This window comes from Lissotriton vulgaris, chromosome 9 (genome assembly GCF_964263255.1).
Source record: "Lissotriton vulgaris chromosome 9, aLisVul1.2, whole genome shotgun sequence".
NCBI classification, from domain to species: domain Eukaryota; kingdom Metazoa; phylum Chordata; class Amphibia; order Caudata; family Salamandridae; genus Lissotriton; species Lissotriton vulgaris.
In genome coordinates, this window is record NC_141697.1 from 904,551,992 (window position 1) to 904,573,503 (window position 21,512).

The 21,512-nt window shown below is 45.7% G+C and overlaps 1 protein-coding gene across 2 annotated transcripts in view; it reads left to right on the top strand.

Moving 5' to 3' along the window:
• The window catches only part of CLIP3 (CAP-Gly domain containing linker protein 3), a 265,248-nt gene that overhangs the window by 199,613 nt on the left and 44,123 nt on the right, over nucleotides 1–21,512 (top strand). For both annotated transcript variants that reach the window (XR_015300039.1, XM_086938686.1), the window contains exons 9-11: nucleotides 1,255–1,392; nucleotides 3,097–3,231; nucleotides 4,026–4,149. Coding sequence is in view for 1 of the 2 variants with exons in the window: in XM_086938686.1 (XP_086794812.1) it covers nucleotides 1,255–1,392; nucleotides 3,097–3,231; nucleotides 4,026–4,149 (397 nt within the window). In the remaining variant the exon portion in view is untranslated. The remainder of the gene's footprint in view (nucleotides 1–1,254; nucleotides 1,393–3,096; nucleotides 3,232–4,025; nucleotides 4,150–21,512) is intronic.

Consider the following 21,512-nt stretch of genomic DNA (forward strand, 5'->3'; position numbering starts at 1 on the left):
TTGTTATCTGAGGCTTACTCTGTGGATGAAATTGATGTACCACACCAGAGATAACTGTGCCATGAACCTAGAAATTGATGTTCGAGCAACATTACATTACGCAAAAAAAAAAAGAAAAACAAGAGCTCCTTGGGCTGGGTAAGCAAACTGGGTACAAGCTGGTCATTCCAATTTTGAAAGGGAGGGAATACCTTAGGATATCAAATCCCAAAGTTGTCCTTGGAGGATCAACAAGGGTGGTGTTAGGTTGCTTTCACTTTATGAGAAGGTTGGTGAAAGGGCAAGGAAGTAGACCAAAGACATTGTTAATCCATAAATATACTAGGACTGGAGATAGTGCAGAGAAAGAAGAGGCAAAGGGCTCAAAAGAAGACTTTCATCGATTAGGGAGTGTTAAAACTAGAACCTTCTTGTTTAATTTAACATTATATTGCTCATTAAATAAATGAAATGACACTTATAAATATACAGGGCACAATTCAACTTCAAAGATAGACAAATATATATACCTTTCTCCATGAAACAAATCTGATAAAGAAAGAGCTTTTCAAGTTCACCAGGAGTGGAAGGGGCAGATATCGGAATCATCTGATTGTAGATATGCTTATGGAGTAGCAATGTGGAAGGTGGAGGTCCGCTGTTTGAAACTGATAAAACACTCTTGGGTACCATTGTCCGATAAACAACAGTGGTGGGTTAGTTAAATGTCAAAAAGCTGTTCATGGTAGACTCACATGCATACAACATTGACAACATAACATTCTGCTCAACAGTTATGGCTAAAAGGGGACAAAACAGGCACAGACTGGTAATATGGAGTGGGGATATTGTGTGCTAGATAAAGTACAATATAGGTCAACATTATTTACAAGACCATTGACTGATACCTGGTGAAAGAGATGGAGGACTGGCACATGTTAGGATTTTGAAGGTGAAAGCATGGACTACAAAGAAATATTTTTTTTCTATTCATGCATGCATAAACTACACATGAGAATTAGCCACTTTATCACCAGAATATAAAGCTGTTATGTGTTGTTAATGGCAGGAAACTTTGAGCAGAACATTGTCAGACTATTTGCCATTAATTTAAGCTAGGTATGCCCACACAAAGTTTTGGTTTGGGATTCAAGCATTACTCCTCACAACTATAAAGGTGGACCTGCATAAAATGGTGATGTTACAGTGTAAAGTAGACTTAAATGGAGTCATGACATATGTGCTTGTTCAATTAGACTCTTTGTTCCTCTTCAGGGGTATTTGCTTCTGTATCAAAAATCACTAAAGCCCCTCTAGAACAAACACCATCTTCGGTCACTTCTACACCAAAAACCCCACGGATGGACTTTTCCCGCATGACAGGAAAAGGCAGAAAGGAGAAGAAAGAAAAAGGTAGGCATGGTTGTAAGGGTACAACATTCAAACTTAACTTCTTTTGAGTTGGCTTATGTAGGAGCCGGGTGTATTACAGTTACAAAAAGTGCATCCCCCAACATCAGTTGATCAACATCATAAGAAGGAATTTTTCTACTAAATGTTTCCATCATTCGGATCCAGGGGTTGTGGTGCTTATAAGAACCTTTTGTTGTCCAGGGAAAGTATTTATGGTCATTTTATTTCACTTCTAGTAATATTATGTTGAACGAATTAACATTAAAACCTCAGTGAAAAACATAAGCATTGCTAGGTGGTTAGATTCTTTTCAGATTTTAGTTTCAGCCACATAACATACATTCCAGTGTAGAATTATCTACACTGGAGTTATCCTGAGCATTTGACATAACACTATTTTTCATAGCCCAACGTTGCATACTGATAGGGAATAAAGCAAGTTATTTTTGAGTGTTTTCATGAAAACTAGACAGATGGCATGCTTTCTGAGCTCCATCGAAATCTTCTTCCATGTGACAAGAGTTAAAAGGTGGAATGAACAATTCCTGCAGCATTGCTGGGGAAATATAGGATTGGAGCAGTGTTTAAGAATCAGAGTGCAGTTTGATAGTGAATCGAGGGCTTTTCCATCCATTACATGTTGTGTGTGATGGCTAATAATTAAGAAGAAACCATTTGCACTGTCTCATCATGGGAATGATAGCCATTCTGTTTACTGTTCCTCGTCTATAGGCAGCCACAAAATAAAAGTGGGTGCTATCATTCTATGATACCAACTTGCTCTTATTGTTTTATACTGGTGCTCACTGGTGTTACATTGTGGGCCTTCATATTGTGGGATAAGTATAGCAGACTAGAGTCCATAATTATGGATTACAAAACAGCACCTCAGTAATAGTTCACTACAGCAGATGTCTTTTAATGTTGTATTTGAAACACTGCACATAGGATGTAATTTTAAAACTACAAAGAATGCATATTTTCTTGAGAAACAAACGGTAAAATTAAATAATTGTATTTACTTTTAAAGCACAGTATGCTTTAAAATATCTTACAAAACTTTCTGAAGGTTTACATTTGAAGGTTTGTCAATGAATATGAAACCTATTTGTTGGAGTTGTTATCTACAGAGCATATCTGCACACATCTATACATCTGTATTGCAAACATCCATCCACACCTGGGACTATTTCATATCATAAGTCCAAAGCAATTTTTTTCTGTTTTTATTCAGGTGTGTTGGATGCCAACCCCTCCCTAGATTGGTTTTCAAGTGTCTTGTAGTGTCTGCTGTAAACATTTGTTCCCAAAATCATATAAAATAAACCTCCTAAGGCAGGTGTGTCCAACATTTGTTATTGAGAAGTGGAGCGGTACCATAATTTCAGGGTAACTCAAAATGTCATGATCTTACTTCAGGTTAATTGTATGCAAATTTATCTTGCGTAGACAGCCTGAAATAAGTCACATATGTAGCCCAACGTAAGACCAACATAAAACGACCTCTGTTCTTAAATATACATCCTGGTACAAAGAAAGGTCAAATATAATGGTGGGGATTAGCAACTGTCCATCTGGGTTTTATAATTTGACAACCTATATTGGGAGGAGCTCCTGGCTCTTGATTGGCCAGAAGCCACACATATAACCACAGGTAGTGTAGATTGAACGTGCCTTGACATGATGTGTCTGTATCACCCTTAGCTATTCGAAAGAAGTCACCATCTGTAGCAAGTCTGGACAGAGAGGGACTCAAGGTCGAAGTTGGTGATCAGGTGCTGGTGGCCGGACAGAAGCAGGGAATCGTGCAGTTCTACGGAAAGACAGACTTTGCTCCAGGCAAGTAACGGTGAAGCTGGGTTTGTTCTCTCTCCAAAACGGTGTTTCTGAAACCACAAAAAAACTGCATTTAAAAGAATGGCTGTATTACACATGCAAGAAGTATCCCAATGCTGTTCATAGATTTTGAAGAATTACAGCAATAAACTGCACCTGCATGTAGTTTTATAAGGCTACGGAGTCAGCAAAAACATCAATTCATAAATGTCCAATCACCATAAGTCAGTGGGAGTCGATGTGACGTCATATGCCTTTTACCCTCCGTTGACGACACAGGGTTGACCACTTATCCCACCCGTAGCCTCTCACAAGCTTCCTGTTTGCTGCTGAGGAGTTATGTAAAAGGGAAGGAGAAGAAACAACTGAAAGTGAAGAGGGTTTGCAGACCTGATTACTTTCAGTTCTCTATATTAACGCTGTAAGCAAAGACACTTCCAGGAGTACTAAAGGGCAAGCACAGTAATAGAAGCTGCAACCCGTGGCCACTCTTAATTCATGTCAATGACCAAAACTAAGAGTCTTTCAGCTTCTCAGTGCTAGATTTCTGGGATGGAATTTTGTGGGTCTCTCTTTTCTTCCCAGTTTACTGCTTTTATTTGAATTATTCATTTTCCAGCTACCAAATTTTCCCTACCTCTGTGATACACTCTATTTTCACTGTCATGTTCACGATCTTCTCCACTCACATGAGGAAGCGCCACGCTGGCTAATGTCGAGTATGTCTGAGAATAAGCACTGAGGGTAGTCCATGAAGACCAGGCTGACAGCATCTGTTCATTTGTTCTCTTCCTCAGGCTACTGGTTTGGGATCGAGCTGGATAAACCCACCGGGAAACATGACGGCTCTGTGTTCGGGGTCCGCTACTTTACCTGCCCTCCAAAATACGGAGTCTTTGCTCCACCCTCCAGAGTACAAAGGTGGGTGTTAATACCAATTTTATTGCCAATTACGTTACTCTATTAATATGAAAAGGAGAAAGTACTGAAGTGGTTTTTGAGTGAATTATCCCTGCACGGAATATGGATCATAGGAATATTTTGGTACAATATCATAGAAAGGATGTTGAGGGACATAATATTGAAAGGCAAATGCATAGAGAGAAAGTATAGGTTTAGTGTTCTTGACTCCGTACCTATGTACATTGAGGATATTTATATTTATATATGTGTGTGTGTATATATATATATATATATATATATATATATATATATATATATATATATATATATATATATATATATTAATGCTCCCAGCTTGGTGTCGTCGTGCGAGATGCACTCGAGCAGAGATGAAGAGCTCCAAGCCTCAGCTCCACTAAAAAGGTAAAAAGGCTCCAGCCAGCTGTTCCCTTTCACAGTCCTGCTGCCATCTTTGCCTTACACGTTTAGAATAACTTTCTTCATCAGAGGCTGATGGTGAAGGAAAGCAACGTGCATTGTCCAACCACAGTTCCTTTTATTACCAAATAGCGCGCCCTCAGATGGGCTGCTTGTGATGAGGCTGAGCAATGTTTTGTGGGAATGGTAGTCAGGAGAAATTATTTGCATACATTTCATCCTCATTGCTTCTTTATACACTGTTGGTACACAAGCTCATGGATTGAGCCCCAGTCAGCGTATGAAGGCCACAACTCTCTCCCAGATAAGGAAAGAATGTGGCACCGCTCTGGGGTAATATTCAAGTAGCTTTATTGCTTTTCCTGTGCGTGGTGTTAAATGTCTTTGAAACTCTTGGCAGATGCGTTTCATCTTCCAATAGCTTTCTCCAGTGCCCGTTTCAATGGCTTCTCATTCTCCCTGGGGGTCAGCTGGCATAAGGTGTTGCTGTGACCACTCCCAGTAAGGTAGTCATTCGCCCCTCCTCCGCCTTAAAGATGTAAAGGCTCCTCGTGCTCCTCCTGCCAAACAATGGCATGCTGGTAGTTAGAGTCCTCCGTGGAAGCCTATCCAGTGATTAAGGCATTCCAAATGCCATGTGACGTCTCAATATGGATTGGCAGATGAACCCCCCACAGTTGCAGTTGCTAGGAAGGGTAAAGACCACTTGAAGTCCCCTTATCAGGCAATCAATATTGTCTCCTATATATATATTTGTGCTTACTTTGCCATACACAATCCTTTAGCCTCCTCTCTACCCATGTGGAAGTGACTCCCAGGTGGAAATGAACAACACCAGGGGGGGGGGGGGCGACGCGTTGCAGTTGTATGCACATTCCAAATGTTGCTGACTTCCCGAGTAGCACCTGACTGAGAGGGCGTGCCGCCAGCAAGCACCTGCTTACTGCCAAAACACGAAGACCACAACTCTCTCCCAGATAAGGAAAGAATGCGGCACAGCTCTGGGGTAATATTCAAGTAGCATTATTGCTTTTCCTACGGTGGTGTTAAAAGTCCTTGAAATGCTTGATAGACGCGTTTCAGATTCCAATAGCTTTCTTCAGTGCCCGTTTCAATGGCTTCACATTCTCCCTGGGGGTCAGCTGGTATAAGGTGTTGCTGTGACCACTCCCAGTAAGGTAGTCACTGGCCCCTTCTCCACCTTAAAGATGTAAAGCCACCTCGCGCTCCTCCTGGTAGTTAGAGTCCTCCGTGGAAGCCCATCCAGTGATTAAGGCATTCCAAATGCCATGTGACGTCTCAATATGGATTGGCAGATGAACCCCCCACCGCCGCAGTTGCTAGGAAGGGTAAAGGCCACTTGAAGTCCCCTAATCAGGCAATTGATATTGTCTCCTACATATATATATTTGTGCTTACTTTGCCATACACAATCCTTTAGCTCAGGAAAAGACAAATGTGGACCAAGTATTTGGTGCATTAATCTTTTATTGTATGTCCTGCACCACCGCCATAACGCATTTCGACCTTCAGGAGGCCTTGATCACATGACATATATATTACCACATAAAATTCCGGAAGTTCGAATGAGTGAGTCTAGGGGGGAAAACATGGCGGCCGCTGGTTTATCGGCCGTAGTGCTCCGTAACAAGCTCCCGGTGGAGATCCTCGCTTAACCAAAGAAATGCAGAATAGCGTCTGCACACTTTCCGATAGCTGAGACCTGGCATAAACGGCCGTTTTTTTTTTCTTTTCCCTCACCGAATCGAACCGGAGGCTTTTTGTCACGGGGGATGTTCTCCCGGTTCATCGAGTCTGAGGCTGTTTCCAAGTCCCCGTCAGTCCGCTCTCTGCTCGAGTGCAGAGCTGAAGCTGAGGGCGGGGTGAGCGCGGGCTGCCGTCGGCTGTTTGGCAGCATTGAACTCTGTCCTGAAAACAGCATTGCTTTGGAAACACCAGCGATTTTACAGTGGCAGGAGCAAGAGCTTTGGAAGCATTTACAGCGTGAGATAAGTAACCTGGGTATTAATCTCAAGGAAGTCTCTAAAGCGGTAAGCCTTTTTTTTGGGGAACAGTGGCCCCTCATACAGTACTGGGATCTCTCTGGGATCTCTCTGGGAGGTTTCTGCAGCCACAGTTACTTGAATTAACTGGTGTATTTAAACATCCTGAGCAATTACAACTTCCACCACTCCGTATACAGTTAGCAGCGCTGGAGCTGAGGAGAGGGAGGCTGCTTAGAAGTCTGGGGCAGCCACACCACGCAGTGACTTCGGATAAAATCCTGCATAAACCCCCAGAACTTGCATCTAAACAGCTGCAAGTACAGCCATTTCATATTCCTGTACCTGCAGTATCTCCGGACCTGGAAGCTGTAGAGGGGGCAGACAAGGGGAGTTTAATTTCTTCTGACCCCTATATTACAACCTTGGCAGGACAAGGGGTGCCAATAAAAGTATCAGTTACTTCTGATACTATCCCAAAAATACAGGCCCCTCTCAATAAGACTAAAGGTACCAACAAAAGAGGGCGGAAGAAGAAAATTGCTTTGTTAGATGATAAGGTTGAGATATCAGCTGTATCTAGTGGGTTGGGTGACTATACCCCCGCAGTTGAAAATAAAAAGTCCTCCTCTTACCTAAACACAGAGGTCAAAGGAAGAGGCACCAAATATGGTTTGAAGTCCAAAAATAAGACAAAAACTAAGACGCAGGAAAACAACAGATCTGAGAAAAAAGCTAAGATTACCCCTTCCCTACGATCCTACTTCAAAGTCATTCCCCAAATACTACATCTACCAGGGGATCACGCTATGTCAGCTGGCTCTGAAGTGGTAACTTCTCCCCAAATGGATAAGATGTCTCTGGCACAGGATTCTGACCTTATAGACGCAATAAAGGTTATGGATCAAAGAACAGAAGAAGGGGGTATAGAACATGGAGCTAGAGGTTTATGCCTACAACATGGAGTAAGAGACGGAGATAACGAAGGAGGATCAGGCTCACAATCTTCGTTAGCCCGGGTGGAGGTGATATCAGGCCCCATATTACAAGACTCAGAAGATTTGTCTGATATTGAGGTACCTCTCGGCAGCTCTAATGAAGCCGGAGCTGGAGCAATTGGGGGAGATCTTCCCAGTCAAATGAACTACTCTCTAGACTCCCTCACTGATCAAACCAAGTTTGCAGCCAATGATGACATAACGCCAGCTGCTATACTAGGTATGTTTTCAGCCCTCACGTTAGAAATAAGGAAGGGCTTTGCAGAGTCTTCAGCAAACTTAGCTGCGCATCAAGCAGAAATAAGAAGCTACTGTGAATCCCTAGAAAATAAAATTGAGGGACTTACTATAAGAACGGGAGTACTGGAGGAGACTACAGGAACACTCTCAATGTACTTGGACCAGGCTAAAGTAGACATTCAGAAGCTCTCCAGAGAGGAGCAAGCGCTCAGTGATAGGATGGAGACCTTGGAAAACAACGCGAGGAGGGGGAACCTACGAATCTTGAATGTGCCCGAAGGTTCAGAGGGCTCAGACTTAAAACAATATATAACAGGCTTGTTAAAAGAGTCCCTGAATTTAGACCTCTCTATGGAAGAAATAGCACTGGACATTCAAAGAATCCACAGGGATCCCTTTAGACAAAATCCCCAGAGATCCAAACCCCGTAAAATTCTTGTAAATTTTCACACATATGTTCTGAAAGAACGAATTCTTAATCTTGCACTAAAGCAAAAATCGCTGGTTGCAAAGGGGGTTACTTTCTTAATAAGGTCTGATCTTTCAAGAATTACCCTGGAGAAGCAATGGGAGTTTGGGAGGCGCCTGGAAGCGTTCAGAGCAGTGGGTGCCTCAGCTCAATTAACATTCCCTGCTGGTATGAAAATAATGTATAATAATAAAATGACTAACATTAGAACAGTACAGGCAGCGGATGAATTACTAATGCAGATGGGAATCAATAAGAAATCTTAGGACTCAGTCAATGTGTTAATGATTCACGGCCATCTCTCGATTTCTTTGAGTTCTTTGCATAAAATGTTATTTAAAAAAAGGGAAAAGGGAGAAAAAAAAAATATATATATATATATATATATAAATAAATAGGGAAAAAAAAAAAGAAAGGCAGAAGGGAAAAAAAAAAAAAAACATTTTCTCCCCTCGAGTTATCTACCAATATAATTATTTCAGAGTCACTATTAGTTAGGTCTAATTAACTTATATGTTTTGCAACTAAATGAGTGGGGTCTCTATCCGGGAGTTCATGGAGGGGCGCTATCAACCGGACATTGCACCGGTTAGATATCGCAAGGGTTTTCCAGGGAATGGGAGGGGGGAGGGTGGATGGCACATAGTTAGGGTAGGTGGTGGGGGGTGGAAAAAAAGTAAAAATGTCCTCAAAAAGCCAAGATATAATAGTCTTGATAGTAAAAATCCGAAACTACCACTTTATGTAACAAGCTTTAGACAAGTATGGGTTGGTCTAGCCTTATCTTTTTACCTCTCTCTTTTGTCCTTTTTGTTAAATATCTATGTTGAAGATGATTAACATAAAATATTTTTCATGGAACGTTAATGGCCTGCGCACCAAACCAAGGGCAAACAAAATTATGCAATATATACGAGATCTGGATGCGCAGGTCATTGTTCTTCAAGAGACTCATTTAACAAATTCTGAGTCGGTTGATTTATTTAAAAGAAATAAGTGGATAGACTTTGTGGTTTCCACTACTCAGACAAGTAATATCAGAGGGGTATCTATAATCTTTAAAAAAGTAGCTAAAGCTAGGCTTATATCCCAGCAGGTCGACACAGGAGGAAGATGGGCCATAGCCTCCGTAGTAATAGCGGGATCTCAAACCACAATTCTAGGATACTACAGGCCGAATCAGGATGATCCTACGGTAATAGAGACTATGTTTTCACATTTACTCTCCTTTCCTGAGCCAACTATTATAGCAGGTGATTTTAATATCGTCCTAAATCCAGCTTTGGACAAATCCCCTAATAGTCGATCCTTAGCTTTGTCCAAGTCTAGGTCAGTCCTGCAATCTGCAATGAGAACCTACGGTTATGTAGACATATGGAGGGAAAGGTCTGGGGATCAGCAAGGAGTGTCTTTCCGAAACTATAAATATAAACACCAATCAAGGATCGACTTTATCTTGATTAGCCAACGGCTGGTTGAACAGGTGAAATCCATTGAATATTTACCTCTTCATCTTTCAGACCACTCTGCTGTACTGATGGACCTAACCTATGTAATGGAGAGATTGCCCTCCAGATGGTCCTTTGATCGTTCTCTTCTCTCTTCATCTGAAGACATATTATATCTGAAAAGAGAAGCACACTTTTTCTTTTCAATCAATAATGATTCAGCAGCAACAAGAATTGTCTGGGACTCGTTCAAAGCATTTTTAAGGGGTCTTATAACAACGAAAGTATCTCATAAAAGGAAGCAATATAAAGAACAAATCCTGTCTATAGAGGGAAGGATAATAAATCTCCAAGGTGTAATTGATAGTAATTTCGGGGTAGATGAATCCGTTATAAACAATTATAGGAAAGAAATGGCGACTTTGAAGGCCAATCTGGGATCAGTACTGAATCTTAGACTACAGCAGAGATGGGAAGCAAGTAAATTAGCCCATTTCGAGTATAGTGAAGGCGCTGGAAAAATGCTTGCATGGAAGTCTAAATCCGATCGGGTCAGGAACAATATTTCAAAAATCAAGGTAGGCAATGATTCCTTAACATCAGATACTGAAATTAGGAGGGCCTTTAAGGCTTTTTTTGAGTCTATCTATAAAGAGGATATTGTAACCCGATCTGAGGAGGTCGATGATTGGCTAAGCCATATTAACCTACCTAGACTTACACAGGCTCAGTCTCAAGCATTGGATGACTCTATCACGGAAGGTGAAGTTAGGGCCGCTATAAAAAAAAGCAAGAAGGGGAAGGCAGCGGGGCCTGACGGCTTACCAGCAGAGATCTACAGATTGTTAGAAGATGAGATTGCCCCGTTCCTTACTGAGATGTTTAATAAGATCCTCCTTGAAGGCCAGACTCCCCCTTCATCATGGGACAAAGCATCCATCACACTTATATTAAAACCTGGGAAGCCTAGAGACGCCTGCGAATCTTATAGGCCCATATCAATCCTGAATGTGGATTATAAAATTTTTACCACTATATTAGCCTCTAGATTAGCCTTGGTAGCCCCCGCAGTTCTACATGCAGATCAAAAAGGATTTGTCAAAGGCCGACAGCTCTATGAATTGACATACGAACTTATAGGGGCTATGGATATAGCAGTGACACATAGTTTACCCTTGACCGCCCTCACTCTGGATGCGACCAAGGCCTTCGACAGGGTTAATTGGGTATACCTGTCGAGGGCCCTGGCTAAATTTGGAGTGGGGAGGAGATTTTGTCATACTGTAAGTCTATTGTATACCAATCAATCGGCTAGCCTTTTGATTAATGGTGAATTATCAGACCCCTTTAATATAACACGAGGGACGCGGCAGGGATGTCCGCTTTCCCCGCTTCTGTTCAACTTTTACATTGAACCTCTCGCACAGCAACTGAGAAGAGAGAATGCGATTGTCCCTTTTCATCATAGTGGCTGGGAAAAGAAGGTAGCATTATATGCTGATGACCTACTTGTTCTTACATCAGACGTAACAACTGCACTCCCGGTTATATTTGAAATTGCCAAGGGGTTCGGGAAATTATCAGGCTACCAGATCAACACATCAAAAACAGAGATGTTGGTCTGGAATGACAACACAAGCTCCTTGGAAATACAGGAGAGCGAGTCGCTACGATATTTGGGCCTGAATATCACAAAAGATATCAATAGCCTCGCCACAGTAAATATTACAGCAATCATCAAACAATGTAGAAAATTATTGCAGGCATGGTCGCACTTGCAATTATCCTTGATAGGTAGGGCTAATCTCGTGAAAATGGTCATTTTGCCTAAAATTTCTTTTCTTTTTAATACTATTCCCCTTTACTTTAACCATATTCAAATAACCAAAATACAATCAGAAATCACCTCTTTCATCTGGAATAAAAAACTACCTAGAATAGCTTGGAAAAAGCTTAGACGGCGTTGGAAGAAGGGAGGAATAGCCGCACCAGATTTAAAATGATACTTGTGGGCTTTTCAGCTATCTCACATACGAATGCTTCTAAATAAACCTGCTGATTATGGGATAGGATTAATGTTTTCGGCAATGCTAAATGGGGAAGGCCTCAGTCAGACGGGATTTTTATTTAAATTCGGCAACCAGAAGTTCTTCAAGAAGATCAAGTTGAAGGTCCTGTATGGCTTGGCTAAAACCTGGTCTGAGCTAATTAAACCTATTAAACAGGGATACTACTGCGATAAAACACCACTTTGGGGGTTGCCGGATAGTCCAGCCTGGTTGGAAGATTCCTTAGCCAATCCCTTGAGAGAAGCAGGCCTCAAAGAATGGGGGGATCTTTTTTATGAGGGGGATCTGCTTTCGTGGGAGTATTTACAGAACAAAATAGGTCCAACCTTTTCAAGGTTTAAATACATACAAATCAGAAGTTGGACACAGACATATAACGATCCACAATCCAAACGCAACAAGTTTCCACTTGGAGGGCATAGCCAACTAATAACTAACCTGGTTGGTACCCCCCCAGCAAAACATGGGATTTCACAATGGTATAGACTCCTTCTAGATGAATCTGATGGGGATTTGAGTTACCAACTCAACTTTGGGCCGATGTAATTTTGACTCAAGACGTACAAGAACTCTGGTCTACTTCATTCGAACTTTTAATAAATTTGGTGAAACCCTCATGGTTACGTAGAAACCATCTCTTTACCCTTCACAGGGCGTATTATTCCCCCCAAAGATTATCTAAATTTACCTCAGGAACCTCAGCGGCATGTGCAAGATGTGGTTTGATGGCAGCCTCAGATATCCATATGTTTTTTGAGTGTCCCCGTATAACACCTTATTGGGAGGCCATAGGTAAGACTCTCACGGCATCATTAGGTACCCCAATTAGTATAGATTTACCATTAGTGATCTTTGGAGTTCTGAGGACAACTAAAAACATAGCTAGAAACCTGGTCTTCTACACGATCCTTTTAGCAAGAAGAGAGATCTGCAGGAGATGGAAGGATTCCATCCCCCCCTTCCCACGGGGACTGGCTGACATCAACGCTACAGACTGCACGCATAGATCTAGCCAGATCAGGAAACCAATGCAAAAGGACCTTTTGGCACTCAATTGTATGGTCTCAATAAAGATCCGGGTTCTTTTTTTTTTTTTCCCCGGGTCCAATGATTATACTACTATGGTGCCAACTCAATCATATCCGGTCATATCCCGGCCCTGGCCCAGCAGTAGGCCTCCCCACTGGTAGCCTAAAAGAATTTCAAGCTGAGACAGTTGCGGGATCTGTGGCTCTCCTCTCGAACGAAATGATTCCTTCCAGTTACTATACTGTGTAAACTCGTCTAATGCTTATTCTAAATGGCTTTCAAAAACCATGGTGGATATGAGGACAATTAAAAAAAAAAAAAAAAAAATTCCGGAAGTTTAGGGCTTGTCCTTGCGGCAGTCCTGAACAAATTCTAGTAATCCACTAAATTCCAAACCAAATTTCTTTTCATCAAAAAAGCTCCAGGACAACCCAGGATGCTTGATTAGTTTATTTGCAAAAAAAGGCTCTTTTCCAAAGTGTTTCACCTTTCGGATTGATCACGGTATGGCTTGAGTCCCCATACTTCCGCTTACATACACATAACAATTGAAAGTGAAAGAGGACAAGCGCATTATACTATTTCAGTTCGACCAAAATCTGTGAGCTCCATTTTGGAATGTCTTTCAAAACGAATACGTCAGTTCATCAACCAGCATACAGAAAATGTTAATCCTTCATTATTTAGTTAAGAGACAACATGATATATATATATATATATATATATATATATATATATATATATATTTTCACGAATCAGTTCTGTATGAAATGATAGCCCGGACACCTTTTCTGTGCAAATATAATAGATTTAATGGCAACAACAACGCGTTTCGGCGGTTAAGCCTTGATCACGCTTACCGTCTCGCCACAAGAACATCAGTTTAAATCCACAAACAAGTGCAAAAAACATAGAAAAAGGACTGTTTTGCAGGTACAACCAACATGATGGTAAATGTGTCGGCCATCTTAGTATGTCTAAAAAGCTTAAATAATAGCAATGTGACATATGGAAGTAGAGTTGTGAAGAGCATGTATACATCCAATATTCAATGCAAGCCCAGCATGACGCCCTAGTGGGCAGTTCGAAATGTACACAATCATGAATAATAATGTCCACCAATGGTGATTGCCTGGAAAGGTTGCCAAACAAAAGCATAATGCCCAAGTGGGCAAAACAGGACCTCAAAGCACTGAAATTATGTACTTCGCCCTGGTGGGCATGTAAGGGAAGTCAATGTCTTAAAGTTCTCGCCCCAGTGGGCGTTATTGATGATAGATGTTGTGTCCCTTCAAAAGGTAAGTTCTTCACAGAAAACCTACTCTGCAAAACAAGTTCTAAATGTCTGAAAGAAAAGAAGAATTTAAAATTACTGAAAGTCAGTACTGACAAGCTACGATGCCACTTACAATTTTACTGCAGATGTATTGCAAGCTCTTCATTAACATTTAGGCCACCGGGTATAGTACAGTCGAAGTCGATAATATAGGTCGATTCAAGTTTCCTCAGGGAAAGTTCACGGTTACCCCCTCTCATTCCCAGATCAATCTTATCAATCACCACCATGCGGAGTTTGGTTTCATCGCTGAAGTGGTGTGTCTGGAAGTGACGAGCAACAGGGTATGTTTTAGTTTTATTTCTGATGGCTCGTAGATGTTCCAAGATTCTTTTCGTGGCTGTATGTTTGCTACTACCAACATACCACTTATTGCATGGACATATTAAAATGTAGACACAATAAGTGGTATCACAGGTCAGGTACTTTCTTATATAGAATTCCTTTCCTGTGGTAGGAACCACCAGTTTATCACAATTAACACTTCCCCTGCACGCTTTACACCTTCTACAACACTTATAGCCAGTTCTGGTAGTGATATTCCTGGTAAGTGTGACATGGTTGTGGCTGAGTTCATCCTTTAGGGATCTACTTTTTCTGAATGTGATCTGAGGATTACTAGCCAGATCAGATTTGAGATGTTCATCATTCAATAAGACATGCCAGTGCTTATTGAATATGTCTCTTATCTCATTGGCTTGACCACAGTAAGTGGTAATAAACCTTACATTCTTGCTACTCTCTGGTTCTTTGGTAGAGTAGAGCAGATCAGTCCTAGCAATCTTTTCAGCTCTTTCACATGCAAATTGAATGGTTTTGTTATTGTAACCACGTTCAATGAATCTGTCACACATCACTTGTTTCTCCCTTTCAAACGATTCTGTAGTGCTACAGTTCCTCTTGGCCCTCAGCAATTCCCCATAGGGGATACTTTGTATCAGCTTACGGGGGTGCGAGGTATTGGCTCTCAGTATGCTGTTGCCTGCCGTTTTCTTACGATGTAGGGTAGTTTCAATGATGGAGCCATTGATGTTAATAGCACTTACTTAAGGGACAGCACTCACTTTCTGACCAGTATTAATGGCATACCCTGGGAGGATAACTATATGCTTATCACCTTGGATGTTGGTAGCTTGTATACCTTGTATACCTATAAACTTGAATCGACCTATATTATCGACTTCGACTGTACTATACCCGGTGGCCTAAATGTTAATGAAGAGCTTGCAATACATCTGCAGTAAAATTGTAAGTGGCATCGTAGCTTGTCAGTACTGACTTTCAGTAATTTTAAATTCTTCTTTTCTTTCAGACATTTAGAACTTGTTTTGCAGAGTAGGTTTTCTGTGAAGAACTTACCTTTTGAAGGGACACAACATCTATCATCAATAACGCCCACTGGGGCGAGAACTTTAAGACATTGACTTCCCTTACATGCCCACCAGGGCGAAGTACATAATTTCAGTGCTTTGAGGTCCTGTTTTGCCCACTTGGGCATTATGCTTTTGTTTGGCAACCTTTCCAGGCAATCACCATTGGTGGGCATTATTATTCATGATTGTGTACATTTCGAACTGCCCACTAGGGCGTCATGCTGGGCTTGCATTGAATATTGGATGTATACATGCTCTTCACAACTCTACTTCTATATGTCACATTGCTATTATTTAAGCTTTTTAGACATACTAAGATGGCCGACACATTTACCATCATTTTTTTTTTTTTTTTTAAATATATTTTTATTGCAGGAATCAGTAAAAACAATACAGTAGCGACCAGCATTGTATTATGAACAACATATACAGAATAAAGCCCACCGACCCCCTTCCATAACGTTTGTATACAGCTAATCAGCCCATATCCCTGGGGTTGGGCGGCAAATACAGTTGGGGTCAGTAGGATGCTGGAGCTGGTCCGGATAACACACTGTCCGTCCTCTGCTTTTCTAAACAAACCCAAAACCCCTAAAATAAACCCCCCCCCTCGAAAGTCCCAGTAACTGTGAAACCCCCCCTCCCCCCCCCCCCCACCATCAGCGCCAGGGAGCTCATCAACCTAGAATCCACTGCTTGACCCACGGGGAAGGTAATAGTGCTGTCAATGCTAATGTTTAACGGGACTCGGGGCGAGTTACTGCTTCACTTTCGGAGTCGCTAGGGGTACAATGATCCCTGAGGGCCTGCACCAGCGTTTCCCACTCCAACGCGGCCTCCTGCGCCTTCTCACTACCCTGCCTCCAAGCCAGCTGATATCTTAGCGCGCTCTCACCCGCCGCCCATTTCAAAAGCTCACTGTGCCATCTGCTGCCTGCAGGACCAGCTCGTGCCTTCCAGTTCCTGGTCACCTCTCGCTTAGCAAGTAGGAGCCCCAGGTCAATAAATTTACTGGAGATTTTATTCCGGGGGGTATGGGGGAACCAGTGCAAGAGCCCTACCGCCACATCGAATGATAAGTGCCTCCCTGTCACCTCCTCCAAAGTCGTCGCCACCTCCTGCCAGTAGGACGTCAGTCCTGGACAGGCCCATAGCATGTGTAGGAGGTCCGCTTCCTGAGCCGGGCACCTAGGGCATTCCGCCGAAGCCGTGGCAAAATAACGCCTGATCTTTACCGGGGTCAGGTACGCTCTATGGAGGACATAGTAGTGGACCAGTTGGAAACGGGCGCTACGTGTACCCTTCCAGGCGCGCCTCACCAACTGGGACCAGGTCGTCTCCGGGATCTCCCTACCAATGTCTTCTTCCCAGCGGGACTTCAGTGTGGTGAGAGGAACCAACCCCTCGGTAATCAGCCTGCCATAGAGGCAAGTGACCGCCTTCACCGTGCCCGCCGACATCATTACATACTGGCACACCAGGGACAATTGAGGTTCCTCTAGCCCGTTCTGCCAGTGCGCCTGGATCGCTCGCACAATGGCCGAGTGCAGCAGAAAGTCGCCCCGGGGAATCCCAAAGCGGTCAATGAGATCCTGAAAGGACAGGAGCGCTCCGTCCTCGTACAGGTCCCCGACGAGCTGTAAACCGGAATCCTCCCAGTCCGCCAATCGTGACCAATCCCCTCCGTGGGGGAGGGCCGTCAGCATCCCCAACGGTATTTCAGGCGCATATGGCGTCCGTAGGTGGCCTCTGTTGTGAGCCCGATTCCAACATAGTCGGATAGTCCGCTCCTCCATCGACAAGTCCCGTAGGACCAAGCGTTGTCGCAGCGCGATAAAGGAGAGGACGTGCCTGGCCATACCCGTCCCTCTACTATCTTCCGGGCCTCTGAATTCCCTGGCTATCTCCTGGGTATAGGTCTGGAGCTGCGCCGCCAGATAGTACTTCTCGAAGTCCGGCACAGCGAGCCCCCCCTCGTCCTTCGGCCTCATCAGGGTATTAAGGGCCACCCGCCGCCGGCCCGTTCCCCAGAGGAACCCGACCACCATAGAACGCAGGCGACGAAACGTGGCCGGTGGGACCCAGATCGGCAAAGTTCGGAAGTAATACAATAGTCGGGGGAGCACCACCATTTTGAGTAGGGCGATGCGTCCCGCCACTGAGAGCGGCAGCGTGGCCCAAAAGTCCATGCAGCCTCGGAGTGCTCGAACGCAACGGGCAATGTTCCCATCCAGGAGGTCGGGTTGGTCGTGGTACACAAATACCCCAAGGTATTTAAAGCAGTCGGGCTCCCATCTGATCTCCTTACGTAGCGCAGGAGTGGAGGTACCCCTACGCATCGGGAAGAGGCAGGTCTTAGACCAATTCACTCGGAGGCCTGAGACCGCTCCGAACTCCGTTAACGCTAATTCCGCTCCCCGCAAAGCGTCGACCGGATCCTCCAGGAAGAGTAACAGGTCGTCCGCATAGAGCGAGACATAATGTGGGCCCGCCGCCGTCCACAAGCCCGTATAGTGGGCTCCCTAGCGAAGATGCATCGCCAGCGGCTCCACCGCTAGTGCAAAAAGAAGCGGGGATAAGGAGCACCCCTGCCGCGTGCCACGCTCCACCGGATATCGCGATGAAATCAAAGGGCCCGATCTAACCCTGGCCGAAGCGGAAGCGTAGAGGACTGCAGTCCATTTAACAAATCCCTCCCCGAGGCCGAATTTCCGTAATACCGTGCATAGGTAGTCCCACTCTAGGCTATCAAAAGCCTTCTCCAGGTCCACCGACAAGACTACCGGGGCCGGGGCATCCACGAATGGTTCCCCAAGCAAGCGGAACAACCTTCGGATGTTCATAGTCGTATTCCGCCGTGGGATGAAACCGGCTTGGTCCTCATGCACTAGGGAACTCATATGTCCCAGCAGCCTCGAGGCCAAGATGCTGCTCAGTATTTTGTAGTCCACCGTCAACATTGAAAGGGGACGGTAGGACCCCGGATCAGATGAGTCTCGGCCAGGTTTGAGGAGAGGAACCACCAACGCCTCACACATCGAGCCAGGGAGACGACCCAACCTCTTCGCCTCCCTGTAGACCACCAGTAATCGAGGGGCCAAGAGGTCAGCGTAAGCTGCATAGAACTCCACCGGAAGGCCATCTAGGCCCGGGGTCTTGTTCCTCGCCATCCGTTTGATGGCCCCGCGGATCTCCCCCAAGTCGATATCAGCACCCAGGGTTTCCGCCACTTCCTGTCCCACTGTGCGGAGTTCCAGTGGGCTAAGATAGTTATCAAGCCGGTCTGGGTCACGTGCGGAGCGACTGCGGTATAAACTTTCGTAGTAATGCCGGAAGCAACTAAGAATCTCCGGTTGGGTGCACACCTCGGTCCCATCTGCCCTACGCATATTTGTCGTCGTTTGGGACTGGCGCGTAGGGTTGGCCAACCACGCCAGCAACGCACTCGACCTGTCTCCCTCCGCAATAGACCGGACCGTATAGGCCTTATAATCGAAACAGCGGAGCCGTTCGACCTCCACCGCCACCTTCTCCCTCGCCTCTACCGTTTGTGTTTGCAATTCCGGGTGTCCGGGGCGGCTAACTTCGAGCTCGCGGAGTGCCCGGTCCGCTGCGTCCAAATCAGCCAGGATAACACGCCGCATGCCCACCTTCTTAGAGATACAGTAGCCCCTCACCACCACCTTAAAAGCGTCCCATTCGAACGCCCTAGTACTCGCGGAGCCGCCGTTGGACGCAAAATACTCTGTGATTCTCTCCCCTAGGTCCGCCTTGAAGACACTGTCCTCGAGGATCTCAGGGCGCATCTTCCAGGTGGGTACTGCCGGCGTCCCGGGGAACCAGCGAATGTCCAGCAGGAGGGGGTTGTGGTCCGAGATGGTCCGCGATAAATACTCTGATCGGACCGCTGCCGAAACTAGTTCGGACGAACCAAGAAAGCCATCTAGCCTGACATGCAGCTCATGAAGGCTCGAGAAGTATGAATAATCTCTGGACGCGGGGTGATGCGCCCTCCAAATGTCCGTCAAACCCCAGCGGGTCTGCCAATCTTGACGACCCTTAGCCGTCCGCCGGACCGGGGAATCGGGGAGCGGGGGATGCGAGCGGTCTATGTCCACATCCACTACGGAGTTAAAGTCTCCCCCCAGCAGGAGGGGCCCGGCAAAAAAGTGGGCCAGCGAGCCCGATAACCTGGAAAGGAAGGCAGTCTGGTCTACATTAGGAGCATACACACAGCAAACGTTCAGGTCCCTCCCTCCTAGAGTGCCTGAGATGGCCACGAAACGCCCCTCTGGGTCCAACACTGTCCTCGTGACCTGGAAGGGGACTCCCGCCCTAATCCATATTAGCGCCCCCCTGGCATAAGCAGAGTACGCCGTGGAAAAGACCTGCCCTCGCCACCTACGCTGAAGCGCCGCCCCTTCCGCCTTGTTCAGATGCGTTTCCTGCAGCAGCGCCATTTGCACTCCCCTACGCACTAAATAAGCATGGACCTTGTGACACCTGGACATAGTGTGAAGCCCCCTCACGTTCCAAGTAACACATTTCAAGTTAGCAACATCAGCCATTGTCCCAGAGTGTTCTTGCACAGTCTCCCCGTTCGGGTCCCCACAAAGAAAAAGCATCAATCCTCCCAGCGCTGATGGCGGCCATTTTCCCCAACCAGAACCAAACCACCAAGACCCCCCCCCAACCACCCCAGAACAGGACCCAAACTGCACCATCTAGATCCCATCCAAACCTCGATGTATATCAACCCCAAAACCCCCACTAGTCCTACGGTCGCCACCGTAGGAAGGCCTTATGGGCCAGGTGCGGGCTGGGCGGAGGCAGTGGGCCCTCGTCGCCCAGGCTACCAGGACTATAGCAAGCCCCCCCCGGTGTCAGAACCTTCCGGGGCAAGAGCTGGAGCCCCACAACCCTCTCTCCTTCGTTGTCAGCAAGAAAGAACGGCAACCGCCTCCCCCCTGCCGGGCCCCCACCCAAAACCAAGGCAGCATACCCTGTTACCCTTGTCCGTCCAGAAGGTCCTCCACCGATTTCGGTGTGATCACCGGTGTATGGGTACTGTCTGCCACTGAATCCTCCGAGTCCGATGGTGCCCCCTGAGCACCCGGGTTTTCTTCCTCCTCCTCGATGACTTCGCCTCTTGCTCCCGACAGTTCCGACAGAGCTTCCAACACTCCCCTCCGCTCCGATGATGTCTCCGTAGTCGAGGGCCCTCCCGTGCGGCCGCGTCGATTCCTGACCCTCTTGGACCGCCTCCTTTGTTCCGGCTCATCCGCCTGATGGGTCGAGGCGCCAAAACCATCTTTCCCTGTCCGATACAGTTCGAGCCAGTCACAGACCTCCTCTGGGGTGTCGAAGAACTGGGTTTTGTCGTCGACAATGACGCGGAGCCTTGCGGGAAATAGGAGTGAGTATTGGATGCCCTCACTCCTGAGTTCACGCTTAACCGCCAGGAAGGAGAACCGCTTGCGCTGCGTCTCGTAGGTGTAGTCAGGGAAGATGTTCACCTGACTGTTCGCAACCTGGAACGGGCCATTGTGCCTGGCGGCATTTAGGATCAGGTCTCTGTCCCGAAAATGTAGCAGCCGCGCCACCACCGGCCTTGGGGTACGTCCCTGCTGTGGGGGCCGTGCTGGGACTCTGTGGGCCCGTTCTAGAGTGTAAAAGGAGGACAGACCCTCCGGGACCACCGTGTCTCGGCGCCAGGTCTCCAAGTATCGCACCATATCGCCATTCTCGATTTTTCCCGGCAGGCCCACCACTCGAATGTTATTCCTCCTGTTGCGGCCTTCCGCATCCTCCGCCCTCCGTTCGAGGGTCTCAATTCGGGATAAGGCATCCTTTATCGTCGCAGCCAAGGTTCTCTGCGCCGGTTCTAAAGTTTTCACTGTGCCCTCCACCTCCTTGACCCGGTCTGAGAGTTTACCATGGTCTGCCCTAAGGAGGCCCAGGCCCGTCGCCACCTGAGC